The following is a 27001-nucleotide window of genomic DNA, read 5'->3' as shown; positions in this document are numbered from 1 at the left end:
ACACCACCACTCCATTGGCTTCCTCTCCAGACCTGTTTACCCTGTTCCAACCCAGCTAACTCCAACCTCAGCTTCCACATCTAATTTCCTAATACTCATCCGAGCTTCCCTGGATCTGCACTCCATATCTCCCTGTGTTAAAATAAATACCTTGGTTCTTTCATCCCTGTTTCTTGGTCTGAGTCTGCTCTTGGGTTCCCCTGTGTCGCTCCACCTAACAGTTAGCTAGCCAGAGAAATGTTGAGCAACATTAGCCAATTCAACTGATCAAATAATTGAGTTTATGGTGTGAAAATTAGCTGGCTAATAAAGTCAGACAGCTAACTTAGATGAGTTAACGTTAGTAACCTAACCAATTTGCAATAGTATTAACTGGTATACGAGTCCTTGCCTTTCCTCAAGTTATAACGCGTTAGTTGCTTACCGGACCCTGGCAATCTGTGTGGGATCAAGTGTAGCTGTGCCTAGCTTATGGAACACCACACTCTTTCCCTCTCTCACTTTTCCAATACAGTGGATAAAAAGGGGTATGCCTGAAAGAGATCAATTATGCCAACAAAGGGTATCATGCTCTGCTGGCACATTGTAGAACAGATGTCAACAGGCATAAAGTGTACAATGTAAAAATGTGCAGTGTAGCCCAAAGATATTGCTTTTGTTGTGTTGAACTTGACAGTAACACTTGTGTGTGAGTGAGGGGGGATTATTAAATGTTTTGCTCCATGAATGTTATTTTTGCACATGTAACCAACTTCACATAACCCCCCAGAGGAAAGGTACATGGGCACCCACACTTCCGGTTGATTCGGTTTTTATCTGCAGTAAAAGATGTCAAACAGTGATGACGGGCATTGACAGGATGGTCACAGCCACATTCACTGCCTTCAGAATATCTCTCAGACTCATTCCACAAAGTGATCATATAGTATACATGCGTTGTGTTTAGAAAATAAGGCAGACCAATTTCCCAAATAGGGGAGAAGCACTCAAAACCCACTAGTTGTTCTTTCAAAGAAAATAACACAACATGGTAAGTCAGAAGACCTATCGTATTGCCAACCTTACTACAATGACAGCAAATATTATGAATTCAACAACACACAATGAAAGGAAACTTTATTTATTTCACACATTTTCCTGAAATGAATGGTTTCACCCACTACTCTACCCGCGAACTGCGCGTTCTTTGATATCTACATTGCGTCATTGTGTCACGATCGTCGTATGGAGGGAACCAAAGCGCAGCGTGGTTAGAATACATTATTCTTTATTGAATGAAGACCACTTAAACAACACGAACGTGACGCTATGATACCGTGTGCTGACACAGGCAACTACACAGACAATTACCCACGAAATACCCAGAGAGGATGGCTGCCTAAATATGGTTCCTAATCAGAGACGACGATAAACACCTGCTTCTAATTGAGAACCAATCTAGGCAACCATAGACCAACATAAACACCTAGATGAAAACAACCCCATAAATCTACAAAAAAAAACCTAGACAGTAACAAACACCCTAGAATGAGACAAAAACACACATATCACCCATGTCACACCCTGACCTAAAGAAAACAAAGAATACTAAAGTCGGGGCGTGACAGCCTGTTTGTTTCATGCTATTTCTACTTTAAAATGTGTTTTTTTTTCCCCAAGTGCAATATTTAGATGTGTATGGTCACAAGCGTCCTATTATAAAGGCTGTCATGGGTAACTGCAATATTAGTGTATTGTTTTTTTCTCAAGACTTGAGTGTCATTTGCAGGTAAGTCTAGGAAACAAATAACACCGGGTTGCTTTCTTTACATTTTTTAGCTGTGAGTTAGGTTCACATTAACCACTTTTTAATTTACACAACAGACTGATCATGTAGATCATATTCTTTGTTGTATAATTAGTTAAAACCTGCATTTCCCCCTAGCAGGGATTTTTTTTTACAAGTGTCACCTTTTTGGGCCCTCACCAGTTTGCATCCCTGTCTTGGCACCATCGAGGTGCGGATGTTTACTTTCTACATTAGTTATTTTTCAGTTTCGTCCTAAGAACAGATTGTAGTGGTAAAATAAAAAGGGCTACATTTTTTTGGTTCCATTTAGGCTAAATGGAATTCTAAGCGTCACTCCAGTCAGAGGCTCTGCGAACTTCAATTCCATTTATTTGCTATGGGCTCGCGCTAGTGTTCCAGTTTAGCCAACGTTATTTTGCCATTTGTCAGCATTGGGTGAATTTTGACTCTTTCTATTGTCCAGCCTAAGTCCAGACGGCAGCATAAACGTTTGCCTTCTATTTGTATCCATTCCATGCAGTCATTAAAAGAGAGACAACCGTCAGAATTATGTCCAGAACCTTCTCTTCCCTTCCACCTACACCTCACCAGAACACAACGCAGAAAGGTACTGGTACAGAACCGGTTACACATGCACAAAGCCCCACTGCTAGCAGGTGACACGTACTTCTCCAGCACCTGTGACGCCACCATAATAATCCCACCACTGCCGCAAATGTAGCGGGAGAGAGAACAGCTGACAGGCTTGATCTTAGTTTTATGGCACAGTCTTCCAGTCTTATCGAGGCTACTGCTCTACCACCTGTAACACGAAAGCCCAGGCCTTAGGTTGAGGATTGTAGAATAGCCAGTCACAGCTGTAGGCTAATACACTGTAATTTACACAAGCATTTTTATTAGATTTGTGTGCAAAGCAAGAGAAGAGAAAATGAACAGCCATATAGGAGTGGAAAATGGTTTTTGGGTTAGGGTTAGTCTTGCTCAAGTTGAAGTTCTAGTTCAGGTGGATGGCACATTGTCCATATCATCCAGAGCAAGCTGTCTTGTCCACAAGCAGAGTTTCTCTGCTTCCTCTTCCCACTCAGAATCCGAGAGGGAATTCTCACTGGAGTCTTCCTCCAATCCCAATGGCCAAAATATCTGGGGTGCTTCAGGCTTTACAACACTTCCTTCCATGTCTTTCTCTTGCTCTCCTCTCTCTGGGTTGTGGTTTTTCTCTGTTGTTTCATTATTCTCATCCTGTAGAACGATGTAGAAATAAACTGATCAGGAATCGAGGCTATCTACTGCACAGCGCTGATTGATCCCCCCCCCAAAAAAAACCATCTGAGCAAGTACAATTTATGGTGTGTATATAAACTGAACAAAAAAATTGACGCAACATGTAAAGTGTTGGTCCCATGTTTCAAGAGCTTAAACAAAAGATCCCAGAAATTTTCCCACAGGAGGAAAAAAAAACAGAATTTCTCTCATTTTGTGCACAAATTTGCTTACATCGCTGTTAGTGAGCACTTGTCCTTTGCCAAGAAAATTCACCCACCTGACAGGTGTGGCATATCATGAAGCTGATTAAACAGCATGATCATTACACAGGTACTCCTTGTGCTGGGGACAATAAAAGGCCTCTCTAAAATGTGCAGCTTTGTCACACAACACAGTGCCACAGATGTCTCAAGTTTTTAGGGGTGGCGTGCAATTGGCATGCTGACTGAAGGAATGTCCAACAGAGCTGTTGCCAGAGAACTGGATGTTCAGTTCTCTACCATAAACCACCTCCAATGTCATTTTAGAGAATTTGGCAGTACACCCGACAGGCCCCACAACCGCAGACCACGTGTATAGAGTCGTGTGTGTGAGTGGTTTTCTGATGTCAACATTGTGAACTGAGTGCCCCATGGTGGCAGTAAGGTTATGGTATGGGCAGGCATAAGCTACGGACAACGAACACAATTGCATTTTATCGATTGGCAATTTGAAAACTGTGACTTGATCCTGAAGCCCTTGTGAGGCCCATTTTCTTTAAAGATATCTGTGACCAACAGATGCATATCTGTATTCCCAGTCATGTGAAAACCATAGATTAGGGCCTAATGAATTTATTTCAATTGACAGATTTTCTCATATGAACTGTAACTCAGTGATATCTTTGAAATTGTTTAATATTGCATTTATATTTTTGTTCAGTATATGTTTGATATAAACTCACCTTCGGTGTACCCCCAAGGATATACAGATGTCTCATGCGGGCAGCTGAGGTGCGTGCACGGGCAGAGCGGCGAGTTGAGGGGAGGGGGGTGGAGCTAGTGGCAGGTTGTGAGGCATGGCGTGCTGTAGAAACCACAGAAGAGGGGGGAGCAGCAGGAGACCTAGGATCAAGTGAAGACTATTGCCATCATGATGCCATTTGTCATGAGTAGGAAACCCACAGTTACTCAAGTAATGTGTATATACACTGAGTAGAAAACATTATGAACACCTGCTCTTTCCATGACAGACTGACCAGGTGAAAGCTATGATCCCATATTGAGGCCGTCATTGTAAATAAGAATTTGTCCTTATTAACTGACTTGCCTAGTTAAATAAAAAAAAATGTGTTAAATCCACTTCAATCAGTGTAGATGAAGGGGAGGAGACAGGTAAAACAAATATTTTTAAGCCTTGAGACCAGTTGAGACATGGATTGTGTATGTGTGTCATTCAGATAGTGAATCGGCAAGTCAAAAGATTTAAGTGTTTTTGAATGGTGTATGATAGTAGGTGCCAGGCGCACCGATTTGTGTCAAGAACTAGGTTTTTCATGCTCAACCATTTCCTGTGTGCATCAAGAATGGTTCACCAACCAAAGGACAACCAGCCAGCTTGACACTGTGGGAAGCATTGGAGTCGACATGGGCCAGCATCCATGTGGAGCACTTCTGACACCTTGTAGAATCCATGCCCTGACAAATGGAGGCTGTTCTGAGGGTAAAAGGCGATGTAACTCAATATTAAGGTGTTCTTAATGTTTTTTACACTCAGTGTATACAGTATATCTTCCTATTGTAAATGCAAGAAACCACAATAATGACCTAATACAGTAGGGAATCTCAGTCATAGTGCCCTCCTGAGCTTGTCTTTATGCTTACCTGAGCATCCGAGGTGGGATTGCTCCTCCAATCAGAGGGCAAGGAATTTGAGGCGCTAACAGCAGCAGCTCTTGCCTTAGCCTGTCTGCCACAGTGCCCTTCCCGCCCACCTCCAAGCTATCCCACTGTAGGATGTTTCGTGACAGTCCTTGAAGAGAGAGAAACCTCCAAGTGTTCTCTCGCCCTCCAAGGTATGCAGGTAGCTCGTCAAGGTGACTTGAGTACTAAAATTATGGTACATACTAGTGCTGTCAGATTTGTCTGGAAATCATGTCCATTGCATATGGTACAATTGTTTTATGTATGATGTAAAAGTATTGCTCTAAAATGCTCTGAATGTGAAGACTACTCTTATCAAAAATGTTCTCAATCTCACCTGCATAAAGTCCCTCATAGAGGTGATATACGACGTGTCAGAAATCATTCTCCCTTGCCTCTGGATCTCATCAGCAATAATGTGATTGATGAATGTCCTATTTCCCATCATCCTGCAGGTGTCTGTTGTGGCCTACATGGAAGTACAAATAGGTTTAGATGATATGAGACATGTCGAACCAACTAAATCATCCACTTGTATTGACCACATCTTTGCTAATGCTGCAGAAATCTACTCAAAAGCAGTATCCATACCCATCAGATGTAGTGATCATATCTAGGAAAACCAGTTCCAAAGACTGGACCTAAAATAGTGCATAAGTGATCAGGATTTGCAATGATTCCTATGTTGAAGATATTAAAAATATTTGTTGGTCTGATGTGTGTAATGAGGAACATCCTGACGCTGCACTTGAAACATTTATGAAATTGCTTCTTCTGGTTACTGACAGGCATACACCCATAAAGAAACTGACTGATAAAACTTCCAAATCCCCATGGATAGAAGATGATTGAAAAACTGTGGTTAAGAGAATGGCAAATAAGTCTAGCAATACAGCAGATTGGCAAAAATACAATAAATTGAGTAATCACGTAACTAAACTAAACAAAAAGAAGAAGAAACTACCGTAAAACTTCAATTAATAGCCCAGTCGTTTATTTTCTTAAATCACAGAACAAAACAGGTGCTTATGCTGGCTTCTATTTGAGCCAGGTGTCTATTTCTTTAATGCACATAGCTTTTGCTCATTTGCATAGTTCATTGTTTAGTTCCAGCATTCACTTCCAGCAATTTAATGCATTTCTTAATTTATTGCACTAACGTGTTATCATTTACACACTGTGTCACATTTATTTTGTCTTACTATGACAAAAAAAAATAAGAATATTGATTCTTGCTTTGACTGTGCATTTTCGTCAGTTCTTACTTTCGCCACTAGGCTGATTTCTGGGGGTCTACTCCTAAAGTTGACTTTTTGTGCTTCACAGTTAGCTAGTAGTTCTCAGCTGTTAGCAGCCAACGGCTAGCAGTTTCTTATTGCCGATAAAAACGGATGATTGCCATAATTTTTTGTTTGTTATTACTGAATTATTTAATATAACAAATCAAACATTTTAACCTTGCAAAAAAATCATGGTAATTCATGGTAACCTCGTAAACAATTCATTTAGACCAAGCGCTTATTTGAAACAGGCGTTTATTTGCTGAATTGTGTGCCATTGCCCGGCTATCAAAAGGGACAGGCGACTATTTGAGACTCAGTGTTTAATTGAAGTTTTACAGCATACTATAGAACAAAGATAAATGATAGCAAAAAGCTCTTGAGCAAATTCCAATTCTAAAAAGCTCTGGAGTACATTAAATTCTAGGCAGAAAAGCTAACTCAGCTCTAGGCTGATGGATCATTCATAACATAACCCTTTGAAATTGCCAACCACTTTAATAACTTTTTTTGTTGACAAGATTAGTAAGCTTAGGGATGACATGCAAACAACAAATACTGAGCCTTCATATTCATGCATAACGGACCAAATAATGAAAGACGAGCCCTGTAGCTTTTGAATTCCGCAAAGTTAGTTAGTGTGGAAGAGGTGAAAAAAGTATCGCTATCTAATAAATAAGGACAAACCATATGGAACCGACAACCAGGATGGTAAATTACCGAGGTTGGTAGCGGAATACATTACGACTCCAATTTGCCACATCTTCAATCTAAGCCTAGAAGGCGGAGTGTGCCCTCATGTCTGGAGGGAGGCAAAGGTCATTCCGCTGCCCAAAATTAGCAAAGCACCCTTTAATGGTTCAAACAGCAGACCAATCAGCCTGTTAACGATGCTTAGCAAACTTTTGGAAAAAATACAATGTTCTTTTACAGAAAACAAATTAACAACTTTCAGCATGCTTATAGGGAAGGGCACTCAAATAATTTGATAATAATAAGATTGTGGATGCTGTTTTGTTAGACTTCAGTGCAGCCTTTGACATCATTGATCATAACATATTGCTGAAACGTAGGTGTTATGGATTAACTTCCTCTGCCTATGTCATGGATGGACAGTTACTGTACCTATCGAATAGAACAGAGGGTTTTATTTAATGGAAGCCTCTCTCATGCACATTTAGTTGAGTGTGGTGTACCACAGGGCAGCCGGCTTGTACCATTATTGTTTTTTTTGTTTATTAATGACCTTCCACTGACCTTGAGTCAAGCCTGTGTGTCCATGTACGCTGACAACTCAATAGTATACACATCGGCTGCAACAGTGAAATAAATGACTAACCCCCTAAACATAGAGATCTAGTCAGTTTTAGAATGGGTAGCAAGAAATAGGCTGGAGCTAAATATCTCAAAAACAAACTTCATCTGGATCTATTTTTGAATAATGCGGCTATTGAGTAAGTTGAAGAGATCTGACTGCTGGGTGGCACCGTAGCTAGGAATCTATCATGGAATCTATCAATCTATCAATCTATCAAAACATATAGAGTCAATGGTTACTAAAATGGAAAGAGGTCTGTCCATGATAAGGTGTCGCTCTGCTTTCTTGATATCTCAGTCAACCAGACAGGTCCTACATGCCTTAGTTTTGTCGCACCTGGACTACTGTCCAGTTCTATGGTCAGTTGCGGCAAAGAAGGCAAATTGCAGTTGGTCCAAAACAGAGCATCACGTATTGCACTTAGATGTACACAAAGGGAGAATGTCAATGACATGGATCTCTCCTGGCTCAAAGTTGAGGAGAGATTGACTGCATCACTATTGGTCTTTGTTTGAGGTGGTGATGTGTTGAAGGTACCAAACTCTCTGTTCAAGCTGTTGGCACACAGTTCAGACACTCATCTGTATCACGCAAGACATGCAACCAGAGGTCTCTTCACAGTCCCCAGGTCCAGAACAGAGGCTGGAAAACACATGGTATTAAATAGATCCATGACTAAATGGAACTCTTTGTCACCGCAGGTTTCTCAAGCTAGCAATAAAACCAGAATAAAAAAAACAGATAAAAGAACACCTTACAGCACGACAGGGACTGTGAAGAGACACACAGGCATTTTTATGCATCTTGCATTGTATTATGTATTGTATTACAGTGCAAGGATTCAGACCCCTTGACTTTTTCCACATTTTGTAACGTTACAGCCTTATTCTAAAAGGGAATAAATAAAAATAAAATCCTCATCAATCTACACACAATACCCCATAATGACAAAGTAAAAACATTTTTTTGTCTAATATATAAAAAATGTATTTAAAAAATAACAACTTATTTACATACTGTAAGTATTCAGACCCTTTGCTATGAGACTCGAAATTGAACTCAGATGCATCCTATTTCCATTGATCATCCTTGATGTTTCTACAACTTGATTGGAGTCCACATGTGGTTAATTTAATTTATTGGTGTCACGCCCTGACCATAGAGAGCCTTTTTATTCTCTATGTTGGTTAGGTCGGGGTGTGACTAGGGTGGGTAATCTAGGTAGTTTTTTTCTATGTTGGCCTGGTATGGTTCCCAATCAGAGGCAGCTGTTTATCGTTGTCTCTGATTGGGGATCATATTTAGGCAGCCATTTCCCCACTGTGTTTTGTGGGATCTTGTTTATGTGTAGTTGCCTGTGAGCACTCCATAGCTTCACGTATCGTTTGCTTTTTATTGTTTTGTGCGTTTCACAAATAAAAAGATGTGGAACCCATATCACGCTGCGCCTTGGTCCGAATGTTATTTGGACGATCGTGACAATTGGACATTATTTGAAAAGGCACACACCTGCCTATATAAGGTCCCACAGTTGACAGTGCAAGTCAGAGTAAAAACCAAGCAATGAGGTTGAAAGAATTGTCCGTAGAGCTCCTAGACAGGATTGTGTCGAGGCACAGATCTGGGGAAAGGTACCAACAAATTTCTGCAGCATTGAAGGTCCCCAAGAACACAGTGGCCTCCATCATTCTTAAATGGAAGAAGTTTGGAACCACCAAGACTCTCCAAACTGAGCAATTGGGGGAGAAGGGCCTTGGTCAGGGAGATGACCAAGAACACGATGGTCACTGTGACAGAGCTCCAGAGTTCCTCTGTGGAGATGGGTAAACCTTTCAGAATGACAACCATCTTTGCAGCACTCCCCCAATCAGGCCTTTTTGGTAGAATGGCCACATGACAGCCCGCTTGGAAGTGTCTAAAGGACACTCAGACCATGAGAAACAAGATTTTCTGGTCTGAAGAAACCAAGATTGAACTATTTGGCCTGGAGGAAACCTGGCACCATCCCTACAGTGAAGCATGATGGTGGCAGCATCATGCTGTGGGGATATTTTTCAGCGGCACGGACTGGGAGACTGGTCAGGATCGAGGGAAAGATGAAAATAACAAAGTACAGAGAGATCCTTGATGAAAACCTGCTCCAGAGAGGTTCACCTTCCAACAGGACAACGACCCTAAGCACACAGCCAAGACAATGCAGGAGTGGCTTCGAGACACGTCTCTGAATGTCCTTGAGTGGCCCAGCCAGAGCCCAGACTTGAACCCAATGAGACATCTCTGGAGAGATCTGAAAATAGCTGTGCAGCGACGCCACCTGACAGAGTTTGAGAGGATCTGCAGAGAAGAATGGGAGAAACTCCCCAAATACAGGTGTGCCAAGCTTGTAGCGTCATACCCAGGAAGACTCGATGCTGTAATCACTGCCAAAGGTGCTTCAACAAAGTACTGAGTGCAGGGTCTGAATACTTACAGAGGGGAAAAAAAGTATTTAGTCAGCCACCAATTGTGCAAGTTCTCCCACTTAAAAACATGAGAGAGGCCTGTAATTGTCATCATAGGTACACTTCAACCATGACAGACAAAATTAGAAAAAAAATCCAGAAAATCACATTGTAGGATTTTTAATGAATTTATTTGCAAATTATGGTGGAAAATACGTTTTTGGTCAATAACAAAAGTTTATCTCAATACTTTGTTATATACCCTTTGATGGCAATGACAGAGGTCACACGTTTTCTGTAAGTCTTCACAAGGTTTTCACGCACTGTTGCTGGTATTTTGGCCCATTCCTCCATGCAGATCTCCTCTAGAGCAGTGATGTTTTGGGGTTGAGATCTGGAGACTGGCTAGGCCACTCCAGGACCTTGAAATGCTTCTTACGAAGCCACTCCTTCGTTGCCCGGGCGGTGTGTTTGGGATTATTGTCATGCTGAAAGACCCAGCCACGTTTCATCTTCAATGCCCTTGCTGATGGTAGGCTTTGTTACTTTGGTCCCAGTTCTCTGCAGGTCATTCACTAGGTGTGGTTCTGGGATTTTTGTTCACCGTTCTTGTGATCGTTTTGACCCCACGGGGTGAGATCTTGCGTGGAGCCCCAGATCGAGGGAGATTATCAGTGGTCTTGTATGTCTTCCATTTCCTAATAATTGCTCCCACAGTTGATTTCTTCAAACCAAGCTGCTTACCTATTGCAGATTCAGTCTTCCCAGCCTGGTGCAGGTCTACAATTTTGTTTCTGGTGTCCTTTGACAGCTCTTTGGTCTTGGCCATAGTGGAGTTTGGAGTGTGACTGTTTGAGGTTGTGGACAGGTGTCTTTTATACTGATAACAAGTTCAAACAGGTGCCATTAATACAGGTAACGAGTGGAGGACAGAGGAGCCTCTTAAAGAAGAAGTTACAGGTCTGTGAGAGCCAGAAATCTTGCTTGTTTGTAGGTGACCAAATACTTATTTTCCACCATAATTTGCAAATAAATGCATAAAAAATCCTACAATGTGATTTTCTGGATTTTTTTCCCTCATTTTGTCTGTCATGGTTGAAGTGTACCTATGATGACAATTACAGGCCTCTCATCTTTTTAAGTGGAAGAACTTGCACAATTGGTGGTTGACTAAATACTTTTTTGCCCCACTGTATGTAAATGTGATATTTCAGGTTTTTATTAGCAAAAATGTATAAAAACCTGTTTTTGCATTGTCATTGTGGGGTATTGTGTGTAGATTGATGAGGGTGAATAAAAAAATATATATACATTTTAGAATAAGGCTGTAATGTAACAAAGTGTGGAAAAAGTCAAGTGGTCTGAACAATTTCTGAATGCACTGTAAGTAAGTGATACGTGGTTGGGATACGACTGTGATATGTGGTTGTCTCGCCTGGCTTAAGATGAACACCCAAGCTGTGGGTCGCTCTGGATGGGAGCGTCTGCTGAATGGCTGAATTGTAATGTAAATGTGTATGTTTGTATATTTATGTATATTATGTATTTTATTTGTTGTGTTGTTTCCTGTTTGGACCCCAGGAAGAGTAGCCGCTGCCGAGGAAGAAGCTAATTGGGGATACTAATAAATAAATACAATTATACTATATGCTACATTACAGTTGAAGTCGGAAGTTTACATACACCTTAGCCAAATACATTAAAAATCATGTTTTTCACAATTCCTGACATTTATTCCTAGTAAAAATTCCCTGTCTTAGGTCAGTTTATTTTAAGAATGTGAAATGTTAGAATAATAGTAGAGAGAATGATTTATTTCAGCTTTTATTTCTTTCATCACATTCCCAGTGGGTCAGAAGTTTACATACACTCAATTAGTATTTGGTAGCATTGTCTTTAAATTGATTAACTTGGGTCAAACATTTCGGGTAGCCTTCCACAAGCTTCCCACAATAAGTTGGGTGAATTTTGGCCCATTCCTCCTGACAGTACTGGCGTAACTGAGTCAGGTTTGTAGGCCTCCTTGCTAGCACACGCTTTTTCAGTTCTGCCCACACATTTTCTATAGGATTGAGGTCACTGCTATGTGATGGCCACTCCAATACCTTGACTTTGTTGTGCTTAAGCCATTTTGCCACAATTTTGGAAGTATGCTTGGGGTCATTGTCCATTGTCTGGGGCGGCAGCGTAGCCTAATGGTTAGAGCGTTGGACTAGTAACCGGAAGGGTGCAAGTTCAAACCCCTGAGCTGACAAGGTACAAAACTGTCGTTCTGCCCCTGAACAGGCAGTTAACCCACTGTTTTGCGGTGGATATAGATACTTTTGAACCCGTTTCCTCCAGCATCTTCACAAGGTCCTTTGCTGTTGTTCTGGGATTGATTTGTACTTTTCGCACCAAAGTATGTTCATCTCTAGGAGACAGAACGCGTGTCCTTCCTGAGCAGTATGACGGCTATGTGGTCCCATGGTGTTTATACTAGCATACTATTGTTTGTACAGATAAACATGGTACCGTCAGGCATTTGCAAATTGCTCCCAAGGATGAACCAGACTTGTGGAATTCTACAATTGTTTTTCTGAGGTCTTGGCTGATTTCTTTAGATTTCCCCATGATGTCAAGCAAAGAGGCACTGGGTTTGAAGGTAGGCCTTGAAATACATCCACAGGTACACTTCCAATTGACTCAAATGATGTCAATTAGCCTTTCTGAAGCCTCTAAAGGCTTTCTGGAATTTTCCAAGCTGTTTAAAAGGCACAGTCAACTTAGTGTATGTAAACTTCTGACCCACTTGAATTGTGATACAGTGAATTATAAGTGAAATAATCTGTCTGTTAATCTGTCTGTTAACAATACTTGTGTCATGCAAAATAGATGTCCTAACCGACTTGCCAAAACTATAGTTTGTTAACAAGAAATTTGTGGAGTGGTTGAAAAACGAGTTTTAATGACAACCTAAGTGTACGTAAAGTTCAGACTTCAACTGTATATAGTTTCTGACAGCACGGGCATCGCCATTGAGGCTATCTTTAATCTAAAGTGTAATGCGCCATGCTCTACCAACTGAGCTACAGAGGACCCATATGTGGGTAGTGGACAAGTGCACACTTCAGGAAAAAGTGTAAAGTATTGAGATTCATAGACAGCAGGGGTGCTTCAACCCCCCAAGAGCACAAACATTGACATCTGTTTGACAACACCATAGATGTCAATAATGTACTTTGCTGTACATTGTGGACGACAGGAAAAGGAGGACCGAGCACGCCCCGATTCTCATTGACGGGGCTGTAGTCGAGCAGGTTGAGAGCTTCAAGTTCCTTGGCGTCCACATCACCAACAAACTAACATGGTCCAAGCACACCAAGACAGTCGTGAAGAGGGCACGACAAAACCTATTCCCCCTCAGGAGACTGAAAAGATTTGGCATGGGTCCTCAGATCCTCAAAAGGTTTTACAGCTGCACCATCGAGAGCATCCTGACGGGTTGCATCACTGCCTGGTATGGTAACTGTTCGGCCACCGACCGCAAGGCACTACAGAGGGTAGTGCGTACGGCCCAGTACAGCACCGGGGCCAAGCTTCCTACCATCCAGGACCTCTATACCAGGCAGTGTCAGAGGAAGGCCCTAAAAATTGGCAAAGACACCAGCCACCCTAGTCATAGACTGTTCTCTCTGCTACCGCACGGCAAGCAGTACCGGAGCGCCAAGTCTAGGTCCAAAAGGCTTCTAAAAAGCTCCTACCTCCAAGCCATAAGACTCCTGAACAGCTGATCAAATGACTACCCAGACTTCTGCATTGCTGCTGCTACTCTGCTGCTACTCTCTGTTATTATCTATGCATAGCCACTTTAGTAACTCTTCCTACATGTACACAATTACCTCGACACCGGTGCCCCCGCACATTGACACATTGACTCTGTACCGCTACCCCCTGTATATAGCCCCGCTATTGTTATTTACTGCTGCTCTTTAGTTATTTGTTATTCTTATCTCTTACTTTTTTTGGTGGTATTTTCTTAAAACTGCATTGTTGGTTAAGGGCTTGTAAGTAAGCATTTCACTGTAAGCTCTACACCTGTTCTATTCGGTGCATGTTACAAATCAAATTTGATTTTGACTGTGTTCTAATGTACTGTGCTCTACTGTACCCTAATTTACTGTTCTGTACTGTGCTCTAGTGTACTGTACTTTACCCTACTGTACTTTACCCTTACAAATTGAAGGACCCATGGACTCTTGATCTAGTGGTCTTGGTCTTGAGACCACTCAAGATCACATCAATTTGTTTTTTAACTTGTCATGGTCTCAACTCACTGGGTCTGGATCTTGGGACCAATGTCCTGGTATTAATCTTGGTCTTGGCTCCAAATCATAGGCAACCCAATTTGAAGAAGACAAAGCTCTTTGATCATTGGCTGATCACTCCCAACCCATAGGAATCCCCACCCAGTTGACTACTTTAAAATAGTGGAAGCCTTCAATGGCTTATTTAAAGGTTTAGAAAATTAGGTTAAAAGTAATGTTTTTACTATTTTGTTAATTTGGTATGCAAATACAATTGATTAAATTAATCTGTAATAGGTTCATCAAAACGATCACTACTGTGCACTATTCTCTCTTTATTGCAACTTTGTCACAATTTCAGTAGTTTCACAGTTTCAGTTTCACACATTTAGTGGGGTGGTAAGCAATTCAGGTAAAATGTCAAATATGCAACACAAAATATGTGTGTGTGTATTATATGACGTATGTTGGAAGACTTGTGCTGGACATTTAGGAGGAATAGGTTACAAAAAATATATATTTCAACCCCCAATTTATACCTCTTATGTAGAATGACCCATACAGTATATTATGAAAGGTGAAATGTCTCTCTCAGGCTTACCTGATTAGATGGTCGGAACACTCTTTTCCCAGAAATATATTGTCTTCCTCCTCCAAGGTGGAATATCTTGAAGACAATCACTGGAGGAAACTGGGAACCTGAAAATCTATCAGCCAAAGAACAAAAACAGGCCCATTACTGTGTTAGTGAGGTTTAGCATGCAATTTGGTCTCTTTGAATAGAACTACATCCACATGCTTTTTACTGTCAGCATTTTAATTTGGATTTACCAGACAATCTTTACACTTGTTGAGACCATAGCAGCAAAATGGGTATTAGGTCTACAGATGGGGTACCTGAATCTGACCTTGCAGTGCATGCTTGGATCTCTGACCAGATCAGCTTCTCTGGGGCTGAGTTGGCGGAGAATAGCAGGTGCAAGACAGTGCTCCTGAACAGTACCATGACAAAAACAAATTACTCACTTTCTAGCCCACTTATAGTGCCTTGCAAAAGTATTCATCCCCCTTGGCGTTTCACAAATTGGTGAAGTGAAATGTAAAAAATAACTTGTTTAAAAAAAATCTAAAACATTAAAAACTGAAAAGCGGTGGGTGTATGTATATGTATTCACCCCCTTTGCTATAAAACCCCTAAATAAGATCTGGTGCAATCAATTACCTTCAGAAGTCACATAAAGTCCACCTGTGTGCAATCTACGTGTCACATGATCTGTCACATGATCTCAGTATATATACACCTGTTCTGAAAGGCCCCCAAGTCTGCAACACCACTAAGCAAGCGGCACCATGAAGACCAAGGAGCTCTCAAAACAGGTCAGGGACGAAGTTGTGGAGAAGTACAGATCTGGGTTGGGTTATAAAAAAATAACAGAAACTTTGAACATCCCACGGAGCACAGTTAAATCCATTGTTAAAAATTGAAAGAATATGGCACCACAACAAATCTGCCAAGAGAGGGCCGCCCACCAAATCTCACAGACCAGGCAAGGAGGGCATTAATCAGAGGCAAAAAAGAGACCAAAGCTAACCCTGAAGGAGCTGCAAAGCTCCCCAGTGGAGATTGGAGTATCTGTCCATACAACCACTTTAAGCCGTACACGTTTGGTGTTCGCTAAAAGGCATGTGGGAGACTCCCCAAACATATGGGAGAAGGTTCTCTGGTCAGATGAGACTAAAATGGAGCTTTTTGGCCATCAAGGAAAACGCTCTGGCACAAACCCAACACCTCTCATCACCCTGAGAACATCATCCCCACAGTGAAGCATGGTGGTAGCAGCATCACGCTGTGGCGGTGTTTTTAATCATCAGAGACTGGGAAACTGGTTAGAGTTGAAGGAATGATGGATGGAGCTAAATACAGGGAAATTCTTGTGGGAAACCTGTTTCAGTCTTCCAGAGATTTGAGACTGGGACGGAGGTTCACCTTCGTCACATTTAAATGTCTTTGATTGGCCTTGTCAAAGCCCAGACCTCAATCCAATTTAGAATCTGTGGTATAACTTTAAAGATTGCTGTACACCAGTGGAACCATCCAACTTGAGGAGCTGGAGCAGTTTTGCCATGAAGAATGGGCAAAAATCCCAATGGCTAGATGTGCCAAGTTTATAGAGACATACCACAAGAGACTTGCAGCTGTAATTACTGCAAAAGGTGGCTCTACAAAGTATTAACATTGGGGGGTGAATAGTTATACACACTCAAGTTTTCAGTTTTTTAGTCTTATGTCTTGTTTGTTTCACACAAAAATATATATATTTGCATCTTCAAAGTGGTAGGCATGTTGAGTAAATAAAATTATACAACCCCCCCAAAAAATATATTTTACTTCTAGGTTGTAAGGCAACAAAACAGGAAAAATTCCAAGGGGGGTGAATACTTTCGCAAGCCACTGTACATAAGTGAACATCTGATATAATGATTATATCAGATTTTCACACAGCTCCCCTATAATTGAGTTCATATTAAGGCTATTTATCATATGATCAATTTAAATCTGAATTGCAATGTTGTGTTGATCAGTAAGGCTGCCAGGCCTCAAGCACTCACAGCAGCACGAACAGTGAGCGACATCAGCTGGAAAAGTCTTCTGTCTTGGTGAGACCTCCAGTATTTCTGGATCTTCTTCGCGGAAAATACACGCTCCTCTTGATTGAATCTGAATGATGTAAATTCACAATCAGAAACTCAGAATATATCAAGGTCAGACATTTAACAACAGAAGCAGACTTTATCATGTGCGAGGCCTCGTCTTGTACAATTAATCTACGAACCGGACCCATACCCATATTCCATTTTCCACTCCAGCAATGCTGTTTTCTCTGCCTGTGTTGTATCTTGTTAGAGACGAGTTGCTAAGGGACGATTAGAATACTAACCTCACCGGCCAGTAAAGACACATTTCCTGAGCGAATCAGAGCGTTGGTGCTATACGGAATCGTTGCGACGCCCATACCCTAACTCCTACCCTTAGCCTAACTTTAACCTTAATCCTTTCCTAACCCGGACCCTTCCTTCCCTTAATCATTTTCAATGTCAACTTCAATGAGGATAGGGATGTCCCAAGGATCCCAGATAGCATTGGAAAAAGCCTGCAAAAAAATTTACAAACTGATTGTCGACATTTGCATTCTTATGTGTTAATAACGTGTTTATTAACAAATAGTTTATTATCAAGTAATTATCTGGTTAGTCATTGGCCTTATTGTGAGAACACCGGCCTATGAGATGAAGAGCTGAGGGAAGATAGCGAGTTTCGGATTGGAATGCGACCTGAGGCGCAGCATGTTCCCTTTCGGACACCGTACGTACTCGAAGCTTGGCACGGCAAAAAAAAAAGGATCATGTACAAGGTGAGAATAGAAACTTTATGTACTACGTAATAACTTAATGTTAGGACATTCATTTATTTCCGATTCAGTCCACACCGAGTTATGTGTTTTATTAATTTACTGTTTTAGTTGAATAGCGATCTGTTTCAATAAAATTAAGGGGAATCGATCCCCCGGTGAAGCACAGAGGGCGTAAGGACAGCGAGCAAGACACCATGATTATCAAGGGCATTGCATTAAATGCATAACACAGTATATATTTTTCTTCATTGTGTCGGAGTCATTCATACTGATACTTAGAGTTTCTGGCGCTCTGAGGTAGCTGTCTCTTGTCACTCATGCATAGCCAACTAAAGTCGAAAGTAAGAAAACTCTAGCTAGTTTTTCACACGCGTTCGGGCTGAGTTTACCACACTCTGTAGGTCCTTACTTGGTCAATCCACGGGGTACTTGAGGAGACTCATGAGAGCATATGAAGGGGTACTCTGGGCAGAACAAAATTCAGTTGGTGGTACAGTAACCGAAAACGTTTGGGAACCACTGCTTTAGGCTAGAAGTTCATGAACTAGACAGACACTCGATATACCGGTATTGTCACATGCCTACTTAAGAACAATATACTATTTTTTTTTTACACTAGATGGCGACATTGATCTTCTGTAAGACTTAAGGGCCACAATTCTCAATTCCATTACAACTTCTAGCTTCTACTCTTTTGGTGTTTCCAGGTGTGAATGTACTGCTTGACAGGTGAAATTTCCAACATTGTGATGGCCTCACTAGGTAATAGCCTGGCGAACTCGATTCACGTTACTCACAGCGAGACCTACCATCTTCGCGTGAGAAGGTGTAGACCGAACTGCAAATTTACACCTGAGACTTACCCCAGTGTTTTACCAAAAAGGCTCAGTGGAACTGCTTTGACTGTGCTTGGTACTTTTCAGCTGGCATTTTAAATAACAATGGCTAACTGTGAACATGGGTTTACACGTTCCACGGTTAACACCTTCTCACAGAGCAACTGTCTTGATGATGCAGAGGTTGTTGATTCCACTCACCCCAAGTCTTGTGTCAAACACAGTTCCCGAAAAATAACACTTGAGCTTACGTTAACATAAACGCTGGCCACAACACAGGTGTGGGTTAAGTCTCAGATGGAAATGCCCCATTGATGTCCCAGTCATCCTGTGTCTTCCCAGGTAGCAGGTGTGGCTGCTGTGCCTGGAACCCTATGCCTGATTTCAGGGACTGTGTTTGCTGCCACCAAGGACAATCCAAATGTCACCTTAAATACAGATGAGGTACCGCATTGTGCGCACAATCACACTTTCTGAAGTCTTTCAGCATACATCCAATCTGAGGCAAGCCCACATTGGGATGAGGTAACTGACCCATATTGTTTGTTACAGCTCTCCCTCTACACTATACCGCAGCAGAAGTTCCGCTATGTGGAGCCGGAGATAGGGCACTTGGAGCAAGGTGTTACCACTCTAAGGAAACTGGCAGAGCCCTACACTACTTGGTGTCAGGTACATTGATAACCCTACTCACCTGTGAGCTACTGGGTGATAGTAATTCTTTCCTCTGTTAGGAACAGTCTTTTCTATCCGAAAAATAAGGACAGTTGTTGGGTGTTTGTTTAGATATGCAACTCCAGGCAAGATTCATAATGTCTGATACCCCATCCTCACTCCAAAATACCTTCACATGGCCACTGTAATGTGAAATGTTTTTGCCCTGCTTTACATTATCATCCCAGCTGCTTTTGCGTATTTTACAATGCACCCCTGCAAAGATGTACTGTGATTAGTTGTGACTGGTAAATATTAACCACAGTAGGTCTCACTAATATCAATTCGTCTTTGTTTTCTCTTTGAGTATGAACAGTACTTATTTTCCCAGAGACCAGTTAATATTTACTGGTATTCCTTTGTGTCTAGAGCTATTATACATCCTGTTTCACAATGGCCAGTAAATCTGTACTGTGTTTCATCATGGCCAGTAAACATTTACTGTTGATTCCATGCTGCAATCAATAATCATTGCACGTGTTGAAATTATTTTGTCTATCTCCAATGAAGTGTTAGTCATGATTGTGCTGCTCTGCTTCTGCCCCTGTGATCACGCCAATGATCTGCTCCCCTTTCAGCAAACAAGCCATTCAGCAGTGGAAAATGTTCAGGTACTCCCCCATAGCCACTCACACATGATTAAAATCAAAACAAATCAAGCTTTATTTATACAATGCATTTCAGACATGGAATGCAACATAATGTGGTTTGCAGGGGGAAGAAACAAATAAAATACAATGAAAATAAAAGCTGAAATATTTACTGCACAACAAATATAAGATAAAACAAAAACAAATGAATGACAAACTGAACAATTAAAAAATACCCTAAGGAAAAGCAAGGCAAAAAAAAATTGCTATCTCTTTTGGGCTCCTGAGTGGCGCTTTGGTCTAAGGCCCTGCATCTCAGTGCTATAGGCGTCACTACAGACCCTGGTTTGATTCAAGGCTGTATCACAACCGACCGTGATTGGGAGTCCCATAGGGCGGCGCACAGTTGGCCCAGCGTCATCCGGGTTTGACTGGGGTAGGCAGTCTTTGTAAACAAGAATTTGTTCTTAACTGACTTGCCTAGTTAAATAAAAAATATGTCCACAGTTTTGTATCAAACTTCTCATCAGGTCTTGCTTGACTGATACCCAGCCTAATATTGATTATCTTATCTTTGAAATATGCTGCAAACTCATCACATTTAGATGAGGAAAGTTCACAGGTTTGCGGGGGTAGGATTTATCAGGCCATTAATGGTCAAGAAGAGCACTCAAATGATTCTGATTTAATAGTGATCAAGTTATACAAATGAGCCTGTCTGGCATTTCTAATTGCCTTGTGATAAATGCCAAGTTGCTCTCTCAGAATATCATAATGGACGTGCAACTTTGACTTTCTCCACATCCGCTCTGCAATTACTGCTTAATTGATTAGTTTTCTCACTCATCCAAGGGAATCTCCGTTTGGATGTGGCCTTTTTCAACTTTACTGGAGCTATGGCATCAATGGTTGTCCTTAATTTGCTATTAAGGTTTTCAACTTAATCATCACAAGAGGAAGACAGAATAGGTGGTGGAGTATTGTTCATACACTCAATAAAATCTGTAGCAACTTCAGAGGTAAGATAGCGTTTCTTAATAATGCCCTTTGCTATGGGCAACAAGGTAGTGAAAAATCCACAGTGGTGATCAGATAAAGCAACATCAACAATAGAGGATACAGTGGGGCAAAAAAGTATTTAGTCAGGCACCAATTGTGCAAGTTCTCCCACTTAAAAAGATGAGGCCTGTAATTTTCATCATAGGTACACTTCAACTATGACAGACAAAATGAGGGAAAAAAATCCAGAAAATCACATTGTAGGATTTTTAATGAATTTATTTGCAAATTATGGTGGAAAATAAGTATTTGGTCACCTACAAACAAGCAAGATTTCTGGCTCTCACAGACCTATAACTTTTTCTTTAAGAGGCTCCTCTGTCCTCCACTCGTTACCTGTATTAATGGCACCTGTTTGAAATTGTTATCGGTATAAAAGACACCTGTCCACAACCTCAAACAGTCACACTCCAAACTCCACTATGGCCAAGACCAAAGAGCTGTCAAAGGACACCAGAAACAAAATTGTAGACCTGCACCAGGCTGGGAAGACTGAATCTGCAATAGGTAAGCAGCTTGGTTTGAAGAAATCAACTGTGGGAGCAATTATTAGGAAATGGAAGACATACAAGACCACTGATAATCTCCCTCGATCTGGGGCTCCACGCAAGATCTCACCCCGTGGGGTCAAAATGATCACAAGAACGGTGAGCAAAAATCCCAGAACCACACGGGGGCTCCTAGTGAATGACCTGCAGAGAGCTGGGACCAAAGTAACAAAGCCTACCATCAGTAACACACTACGCCGCCAGGGACTCAAATCCTGCAGTGCCAGACGTGTCCCCCTGCTTAAGCCAGTACATGTCCAGGCCCGTCTGAAGTTTGCTAGAGAGCATTTGGATGATCCAAAAGAAGATTGGGAGAATGTCATGTGGTCAGATGAAACCAAAATATAACTTTTTGGTAAAAACTCAACTCGTCGTGTTTGGAGGACAAAGAATGCTGAGTTGCATCCAAAGAACACCATGCCTACTGTGAAGCATGGGGGTGGAAACATCATGCTTTGGGGCTGTTTTTCTGCAAAGGGACCAGGACGACTGATCCGTGTAAAGGAAAGAATGAATGGGGCCATGTATCGTGAGATTTTGAGTGAAAACCTCCTTCCATCAGCAAGGGCATTGAAGATGAAACGTGGCTGGATCTTTCAGCATGACAATGATCCCAAACACACCGCAAGGGCAACGAAGGAGTGGTTTCGTAAGAAGCATTTCAAGGTCCTGGAGTGGCCTAACCAGTCTCCAGATCTCAACCCCATAGAAAATCTTTGGAGGGAGTTGAAAGTCCATGTTGCCCAGCAACAGCCCCAAAACATCCCTGCTCTAGAGGAGATCTGCATGGAGGAATGGGCCAAAATACCAGCAACAGTGTGTGAAAACCTTGTGAGGACTTACAGAAAACATTTGACCTCTGTCATTGCCAACAAAGGGTATATAACAAAGTATTGAGAAACTTTTGTTATTGACCAAATACTTATTTTCCACCATAATTTGCAAATAAATTCATTAAGAATCCTACAATGTGGTTTTCTGGAATTTTTTTCTCATTTTGTCTGTCATAGTTGAAGGGTACCTATGATGAAAATTACAGGCCTCTCTCATCTTTTTAAGTGGGAGAACTTGCACAATTGGTGGCTGACTAAATACTTTTTTGCCCCACTGTATGTCAACAGAAAGCCCCTTGGTAATAACCAGGGCCAGAGTATGGACATGGTTATAGGTGGGCCCAGTAACATGTTTGAAAAAGTCCATAGTCTCTTTGTCAACATTAATATTCAAATCGCCCAACACAATGATTGTGTCACAGTTCTCAAGGACAATAGACAATAGTTCAGATAAATCAGTAAAGAAAGTGGGGCAGTGATTTGGTGGCCAATATAGCGTTATGGCCAGCACTGGTGGCTGCCATTTAAACAGTATAGCACGATGCTCAAAAGATCCAAAGTCGCCAAACAAAATGTCCTTACAGCTGAAAGCATTAGTAAAAAAAAAAAAAAAGTTGCAGTTAGGGTGAATCCTGTCTCTTTTAAAAAGTGATGGTTGCTCCCACAACAAATTAAAAAAATAGTCTGCAGGTACTCGTTCAGGGCAAAGAGTCGGCAGAAACGTTCCAAACCCCTTCGGTAGCAGGGATGTGGCCAGAGATAATTATTATCTTCCCTGTGCTAGCGAGGGTGTTTAAAAAATGTTTGTAGTTCTCCCTCAGATCCTCAAATCGCCTAAAACGAAGGTCATTAAAACCTACATGTGATGATGGTGTCAATATTGGAGTAGTTGGCCAGAACCGTGGGCAGGAGGGAGTTGATGTCATGGACACGAACTCCTGGGTGAAAGTGGACCTTGGTCGGTCCACAGATCTAGCGGGGGGGGGGGTCACTGGGCGGCCGCTGGCTGTTGCTATACACCCAGGCTCCGTGCTGATTCCCGGGGCTGGTAGGTCCGTCTCAAGCGAGGAAAAGCTGTTTGATAGCTGGATCACATCTTCTCGAATAGATGAAGGGTGGCCAGACTTCTTCCCCGATCTCCTACGCCTTGCGAGTGTCGTCTCCCATGGGCCGCAGAGTTGAGCTTAACATCTGTCTGTTGGGGGAAGGAAGGCCCTAAAAATTGTCAAAGACTCCAGCCACCTTAGTCATACTATTCTCTCTGCTAATGCACGGCAAGCGGTACCGGAGTGCCAATTCTAGGTCCAAGGGGCTTCTAAACAGCTTCTACCACCAAGCCATAAGACTCCTGAACATCTAATCAAATGGCTACCCAGACTATTTGCATTGCCCCCACCCCACCCCCCTTTTATGCTGTTGCTACTCTCTGTTATTTTATATGCATAGTCACTTTAATAACTCTACCTACATGTACATATTACCTCAATTACCTCGACTAACCGGTGCCTCCGCACATTGACTCTGTACCGGTGCCCCAGGTATATGGCCACGCTATTGTTATTTTACTGCTGCTCTTTGATTTGATTTGTGCCCAGGGTTGGTTAAAAACACTGGTGGGCTAGCTCTGTTAGCGTTAGCCGTTAGCCTGCTCTGTTTTCACGATGGCTTGCATCTAACTGCTACTTAACAGGAATCCGGAACACAAACTTGCGGGTGACCGGGTCGCGGAATCTGTAGCAATACAAACTTTACCTCTGATTTGAAAACGTTTTCATAAAAATAACAAATCGAGTATAGACCGTACGCTTTGATGACACACACACAATCATCATAAACTCACAGAGAGGGATTGAGATTCAGCTGGTTAGTTGTTATGTCTAAAAGACTGGTAAAGTACTCTGTAAATGTTTTTTTTCAAACCCATTCAGCCTCTCCATTTTTGCTCGGCCAGGCTGTTCCATTTTTGCTCTAGAAGCTTCTGTTTGTGGCTGTGATCACTGCTTCTAAGTCACCCATCTGACCTTATGCCCCATTGGCTCCCTCAGTTAGGAGATAAGCAGCTCATTAACATACATCACATGTTTGTCAGTAAAGTGCAGTGGTTGGAACTATTGGTAGTTGCTCTTTTACAGTGCAGAATGTCTTTGCAACGTTTCAAGGGTACACAAAGTGCTGTTGGTTGATGTTTCAACTAGAGCTCCCTACTGGGTGACAAATTGACCTGTGCTTTAGGCTGTAAAACCCAATTTACAAATCGCGATTGTAAACAGTCAAATAAACCTTTGTATTGTAGGTAATTCTGACTCTATTGCAGGGTAAACAAAGACAGGTCTCTTCGTAGGCAAACAGAACTGTATGAGGGTTCTAAGGGCGTGGCAGTCCTACTGTAACCGGTTCTGTACCAGTACCTTTCTGTGTTGTGTTCTGGTGAGGTGTAGGTGGAAGGGAAGAGAAGGCGCTGGACACAATTCTGCCCGGTTGTCTCTCTTTTAATGGCTGCATGGAATGGATACAAATGCAAGGCAAACTTTAATGCTGTCGTCTGGACTAACATGCACAAGTACGTTTGCCTCTCATCTCGCTTTGAGCAAACTGAGGAGTAAAAACATGGCTCCCGTTGATGACGACAACATCAACACAATTTAGAAAATAAAATAAAATAATTAATCCTTGAAAGTAGTGTAATACATATCAAAATAACCATAAAATAATAAATGAAAATAAATCAGAGATTTTCAGTAAAATACAAAGTATATTTTACACCTGTTACACTACCACTAGTTATACTACCACTATAACAATCACAGTACAAACAATATAAAGCAATCACAAGTACACAGTAAACTTGAATTGAAGATTACTGAGCAAGAGCATATTTACTGTGAAATACCATATTATCATGTTATTAAATGTCAACTTGTTCTGTAACAATGAAAAATAAGCATTGATCCATTATTGAATGGCTCTGAAGGTGCAGAGATTGGGTGACATGAGCTGATGTACGTTACGTGTTCACTGTACTGTCCTCTTCTCCTGTGGGATTCAGGGTGCCATTGGACAAGTGAAGCCCAAGGTTGAAAGTGCCATCCAATTAGGAAATGGTAAGAGAACACACACCTCATGATACAGATAAAGTGGACTCATTACTCATACACTGTAATGTACACCCATTTGTACAAATAGAATGTCCGTTTCAGTTTGGTAACAGAGTTACTTTCTGTTGTTTCAGAGACTTTCACTTTCCTGCAAAACCCTCCTGCTGAATTCTACCCCCGAGCTGGGGTCATTGGATTTGCTGGTATCCTTGGACTCTTTCTTGCAAGAGGTAAATAGTGGGTGTAAGTTTTGGGTTTGGATAAAGAGTACCCTGTTTTTGATCTCAATTGTTTTAGGGGTTTTATCCACTTGTCCTTGTGCTAAGCAAGCACTCTGTGAGTCACTGTGCCAAAGGCTGATCTAGAGGTAGAGCTGTAGCCTCCAGACCATACAAGGCCGGGGTACAAATCTCAAACCTACTGCTGCTTCCTGTTGCCCTCTCCGGCTTCCTTTTCTTGTTTTTAATCTCCTTGAATATGGTCTATGTGACCCTCTCTGTCTTCTAGGCTCCAGGGTGAAGAAGCTGATCTATCCTACAGGACTGATGGCTGTGGGCTACACTATGTACTACCCCCAGCAAGCCGCATCAATCGCCAAGGTGAGTTAGCGTGTCAATACTGTATGTCAGGTGTTGTTTTTTTACCTACTCGTGTGGGAGATAATGCATATTGTTCCATACCAAGACATAAGACGGTGTTGTAGGGTCATTCTTAATCCTGTGATGTTTGATTCTTAATGTAAACTATTTTGCTTAAACCGATGTATCGGTTCCCCTCCTTCCCACAGAACACAGGAGACTCGTTGTACGATTTTGCCCTGCAGGGCTACGTTAACGTAGAGAAGGTGTTCAAGTCAGTGGAGGGGAAGGTGAGCTCATCTTGTAAGGTCAAAAACTAGTTTGATCCTGAGGATGGAGATGGTACAGAGTTACTGTGCAGATCAATGCAGATTATTTGGAATGGGTTGACCAGTCTGAATTTTCACATCCTACCATGAATCCTTCCACAGCCAATGAAAAAAGAGAAACCAGAGGAAAATAAACCAGAAGAAACCAGATGAGAAGAGCTGCAGAGGCCAAACCATGATCGCAGCAGGTACAACAAACCTGAACATTTTCGCACAATAACAGCCTGCCAGCACCCAACACTTTAATCATTGCCCTAGTGGTCAACCTGCAGGCTTATGTAACACCCCAATAACTTGGCACAAAATGTTGTCAATTCATTATAAATCCTTTTATAGTAACATTTATGCCAACTTTAAGATATTTTGGTGGGAAAGCAGAGAACTAGTGTACTTTTCATATCAGGTGCTAATGCTAGCAAAGTCTTGTCGATAAAAGGCTAACAATGAGTTCTCTCTTTTCAGATACGTTGTGATACTAGGATCGTGACAACAAAACAAGATTAGCAGTCTTCCCAGGTCCTCCCAATGTATGCTACCATAAGTCATGGTTAGGCTCGCTCCCATTTGCGACTAATGACCAGCTTTTGCACTAGCCGTTCTCTCTGGCATTTACCCAGGAGGGGGCAGGACCTATCACAAAAGTTTTAAACTTGATGTATTGAAGGTTCAGCTTTGTGATTTGAATGTATTTATGTAGACCGGAATAAAAATCTATATTGTACAATCTA

At 41.7% G+C, this 27001-nt stretch overlaps 2 protein-coding genes across 6 annotated transcripts; one reads left to right on the top strand and one right to left on the bottom strand.

Moving 5' to 3' along the window:
- Positions 1-852: 852 nt before the first annotated feature.
- Positions 853-18274, bottom strand: c10hxorf58 (chromosome 10 CXorf58 homolog). 3 transcript variants are annotated; one of them, XM_021618745.2, is made up of 8 exons: positions 17218-17436; positions 16889-16997; positions 15176-15270; positions 14880-14985; positions 5291-5422; positions 4915-5138; positions 3996-4155; positions 853-3028 (listed from the first exon to the last, which is right to left on the bottom strand). In XM_021618745.2, exons 1-8 carry the CDS (start codon positions 17238-17240, stop codon positions 2789-2791), a joined length of 1089 nt encoding a protein of 362 aa, XP_021474420.2. In that variant the 5' UTR covers positions 17241-17436; the 3' UTR covers positions 853-2788. The 3 variants fall into 3 exon arrangements, with proteins under 3 accessions (XP_021474420.2, XP_021474423.2, XP_021474422.2); XM_021618748.2 differs by lacking the exon at positions 17218-17436 and adding an exon at positions 18101-18274 and having other exon boundaries at positions 854-3028; XM_021618747.2 differs by having other exon boundaries at positions 854-3028; positions 17124-17435.
- On the top strand, positions 17584-27001 carry apooa (apolipoprotein O, a). Of its 3 annotated transcripts, none has more exons than XM_021617188.2 (10): positions 17584-17691; positions 18870-18971; positions 19080-19199; positions 19820-19852; positions 25318-25372; positions 25501-25596; positions 25874-25965; positions 26154-26234; positions 26376-26461; positions 26746-27001. In XM_021617188.2, exons 1-9 carry the CDS (start codon positions 17605-17607, stop codon positions 26424-26426), a joined length of 717 nt encoding a protein of 238 aa, XP_021472863.2. In that variant the 5' UTR covers positions 17584-17604; the 3' UTR covers positions 26427-26461; positions 26746-27001.

The sequence above is a fragment of the Oncorhynchus mykiss genome, chromosome 10 (assembly GCF_013265735.2).
Source record: "Oncorhynchus mykiss isolate Arlee chromosome 10, USDA_OmykA_1.1, whole genome shotgun sequence".
Taxonomy (NCBI): Eukaryota; Metazoa; Chordata; class Actinopteri; order Salmoniformes; family Salmonidae; genus Oncorhynchus; species Oncorhynchus mykiss.
The sequence above is the reverse complement of the archived record's forward strand: the minus strand, read 5'-3'. Positions and strand labels throughout refer to the sequence as shown.